At 40.5% G+C, this 3,444-nt stretch overlaps 1 protein-coding gene across 1 annotated transcript in view; it reads right to left on the minus strand.

Annotated features, from left to right (window-relative positions):
* The window catches only part of slc16a10 (solute carrier family 16 member 10), a 23,096-nt gene continuing 19,652 nt past the window's right edge, over window positions 1-3,444 (minus strand). The window contains exon 7 of the mRNA XM_058391940.1: window positions 1-3,200. Within this exon, the coding sequence (XP_058247923.1) occupies window positions 3,022-3,200 (179 nt within the window). The 3' untranslated portion in view covers window positions 1-3,021. The remainder of the gene's footprint in view (window positions 3,201-3,444) is intronic.

A 3,444-nucleotide genomic window follows, 5' to 3' on the forward strand; every position in this document is an offset into this window, starting at 1 on the left:
TCCAGTTCATTAAAATGAGATTTTTCTTTATTGTTGTGTACATTATTTAAAAAAAAACAAACACATGCATTGTGTAATCAGTCGACCTACAGAGACATGGAGAAAGAAAACAACAACAAACAGGTTTAATAAAGAATTAAAGAGAAAATTCTGTCATAAAGTCAACAGTGTGTTTCATCTGAAGGTGATGGAGGAAAGCAGCGTGGAGCTCAGATACAAACAAACACACACACACACACACACTCCCTCATGGACGGAAACTGACTCTAAGTTCTACTGGACTTATGTCGCAGTGTAAAAATGCCACTTGCTGTTAAAGTGTAAGTTATAGCTCCAGAGAGTTATTACTGCCCCTAGTGGTCAATACTAGGAACTGCAACAAGCTCTAGTCAAAGTCCATTATGGCAGGCGTTACACTGCTCCAGGCTGCACTCCTGCTCAGAGCAGTGGACAGAGAGATTAATGACAGCAAATTAATTAGACAGTGAGTCTGATGTCCAGGACCATATCACATTCATGTGCATGTAAAGGCAGACGTCCCAAAACTTTTTAGTGTATCTAGCTTCACAAAAAACTGCTTCAGTGTTATAGACAGAGCTTAGTGGGAATTCCAGATAAGGAAGCGTTTTTCCTAGTGGAAGTTATGAGATTGACTAGAACACCAGCCAGTCAGGAACCAGCAGCATTCAGGACGGAGGTTACTGCTGTATATCTGCAGATCTGATCTAACTCTGTGTTTGACGCTGATTAGATCAGGGCTTAGTGGGAATTCCAGATAAGGAAGCGTTTCCTTTGGCTTTTCCTAGTGGAAGTTAAGACAGAACCGTTTCAATACAGAGATTTAAGACACTCTCCTGTCAGGAACACACCAACTTTCAGGACGGAGCCCACAACACTGTTTTTGGTTATTTTTTTTAGCTTGACTTCCTTTTTTTTCTGATGCGGTAAAATAAAACCGTTCGGTTCAGCTACGAATAATTTATTCCTGCTGTCGCAGCCATAGTGTTGCTTTCCTGTGTGAGTGTGATACGAAGTGGTCATTTATCCACAAACAACAACAACAATTAGTAATAGTCTGTATTAGTCGCGGTGCACACACACACACACACACACACACACACACATCTTGCATAAAAACACACAAAACACTTTTGTACATCTATAAATACTGGACTCGGCTTGTGCTGTTAAAGGTTTGAAAAACGTCTCACGCGACTGGACCCTTCCGGTCAATTACGGCCTGTTCAGGACGAGGGCGCCTAAGTAGGCGGGGTGTTTAGGGAGAGACGAAGTCAAAAAGGCGTCGATTCATTTCCAACACAAAATAAACAACACACAAAGAACTTTTCATGAAAAACATCACGAAGACAGAAGCCGTTATTTGAAGCAGACGAGCAAAAAGAAGAAGAATATTTGAAATAATAATAATAATAATATACATATATAGGATTATTGTATGATATAAAACTGTTCATAATCAGGGTTGATTAAAGAGTCACATGACCAGCTTAAGGCACTAACACTGGCATAATAATAAAATTGATTAAAATAATTCTTGTGATTCGGGAATTTTCGAGAAATGATGAAACGATTTGAAAACGCCGTTACAGTGAATGAAACGAATCCCTTGTGTCTCTGAAGCCTCGGATGGAAAATTGAGGTAGATTATTACTCGGGAAGCTACAGATCGGACTCCTTAATCAGATTTCAACGAACTAAAATAAAGAGAATAAATTCATTTGGAACAATCCTGAGAGTCCAGAGAACCAGTCAGGTGTGTGTGTGTGTGTGTGTGTTAGATAAAAGTAGGCAGCCTACCCAGGAATCTTCAGATCCTTTGGACAATGTTGTCCAGTATTATTCCTCCACCTCTCTCTCACACACACACACACACACACACCAAGGTAGCAACCTGGTACATCATGCTATGTTTCATTATGACGCCGCAGTAAGACACAGGTGTGAGATCTGTGCAGCGAAGATTCCTCAGTGACGTAAAGCTTTATAGCGAAGCCTTTAACGAGGCTAGCTGTGCTAATTTCCCCTCAGATCAGCCCTTTCAGCGTTAACACTTTCCCTGAATTTCATCGGCACGATTATTCATTGCAGACGGATGCTTTGCATAGAGAACTTTAAAAACATGGTTTTAGGCTTTAATGATTCACTGCCGCCTTTAATCAGGAGGCATTAGTGTGACTTTAGGATCTAAAGTGTAATGTGAATCAAACACTCTAATTAATGTCTTTGGTTTGGATAATAAAGCCATACAAAAATAATAAAATCCAACGTAATATCCCTAAATGCTAATACGCATAAAGCTCTGAGAAACACTCTTGCATAGGCTTAATTATTAAAGCAGAGATCAATCTATAAAACGAATTATATAATACTCAATATCTCTCTCTCTCTCTCTCTCTCTCTCTATATATATATATATATAGATCCATCGAGGCATGGTGCCAGATCCCACAGCACACCTTCAGGGATCTAGTGGAGTCCATCATGCCTCGACGGGTCAGGCAACAAAAGTGGGACCAACAGGTGGTCATAATGTTATGGCCGATCAGTGTATATTTATATAGATAGAGAGAGTAAAGTTCTGAATAAAAAAAAAAGAAAAAAGAAGAAGAATAAAAACACTTGCTGTCTTCACGAGAACCGAATGATTAACGCGGCTAATTAAACGTAAACCTAACCCCTTGAAATGTGTCTGTGAGGATTCTCAGTCCTCCGTGTGCGGTGATCTGGAAGTCCAGTCACGTCTGGATGGAGGAGCCGCTCGAGACGTTCCCATCTAGTCCAGGCCACATGACTCAACTTCCAGATAAATCTTTCAGCTCTTTCGTTTCAATAAAAAATAAAAGGATATACAAATAAAAAAAATATATGGACAGGTCAGACTATGCGGACATTTGGTGCTTAAAGTTAAAAAAAACAAAAAAAAACAAAAGGCACTGCTGACACACGACACATACATTCACTGTGTCCTTCAGAAATGCTGTGTGTGTGTGTGTGTGTGATTCATATGACAGACTCAAGCTTGTCGTTATTCTTCTCCTCGATTTTATTCCCTCCCTCTTTTCTCCTCTTCCTCCACTCCACCCACGGGATCAGACACAGCACAGCTCCACCGATCAGAGGAGGGATCCCCGCCAGGTAGAATGCCACATCATAACTGCCCAGGCGATCTCGGAGGAACCCTAAAACACACACACACAGAGATATATAAAATAATGAATGTGATCATTACAGCTAGATCTATTCATGCGATGGTGATACACGAGACTCCTGTGAATACTGATATACATCAATCAGCCATAACATTATGACCACCTGCCTAATACTGTACTGGTCCCCCTTTTGACCCGTCCAGCACTGTGTATTCTGACCCCTTTCTATCAGAACCAGCATTATTTTCTTCAGCAGTTTGATCAACAGTAGCTC

Source organism: Hemibagrus wyckioides, linkage group LG06 (genome assembly GCF_019097595.1).
Source record: "Hemibagrus wyckioides isolate EC202008001 linkage group LG06, SWU_Hwy_1.0, whole genome shotgun sequence".
Taxonomy (NCBI): Eukaryota; Metazoa; Chordata; class Actinopteri; order Siluriformes; family Bagridae; genus Hemibagrus; species Hemibagrus wyckioides.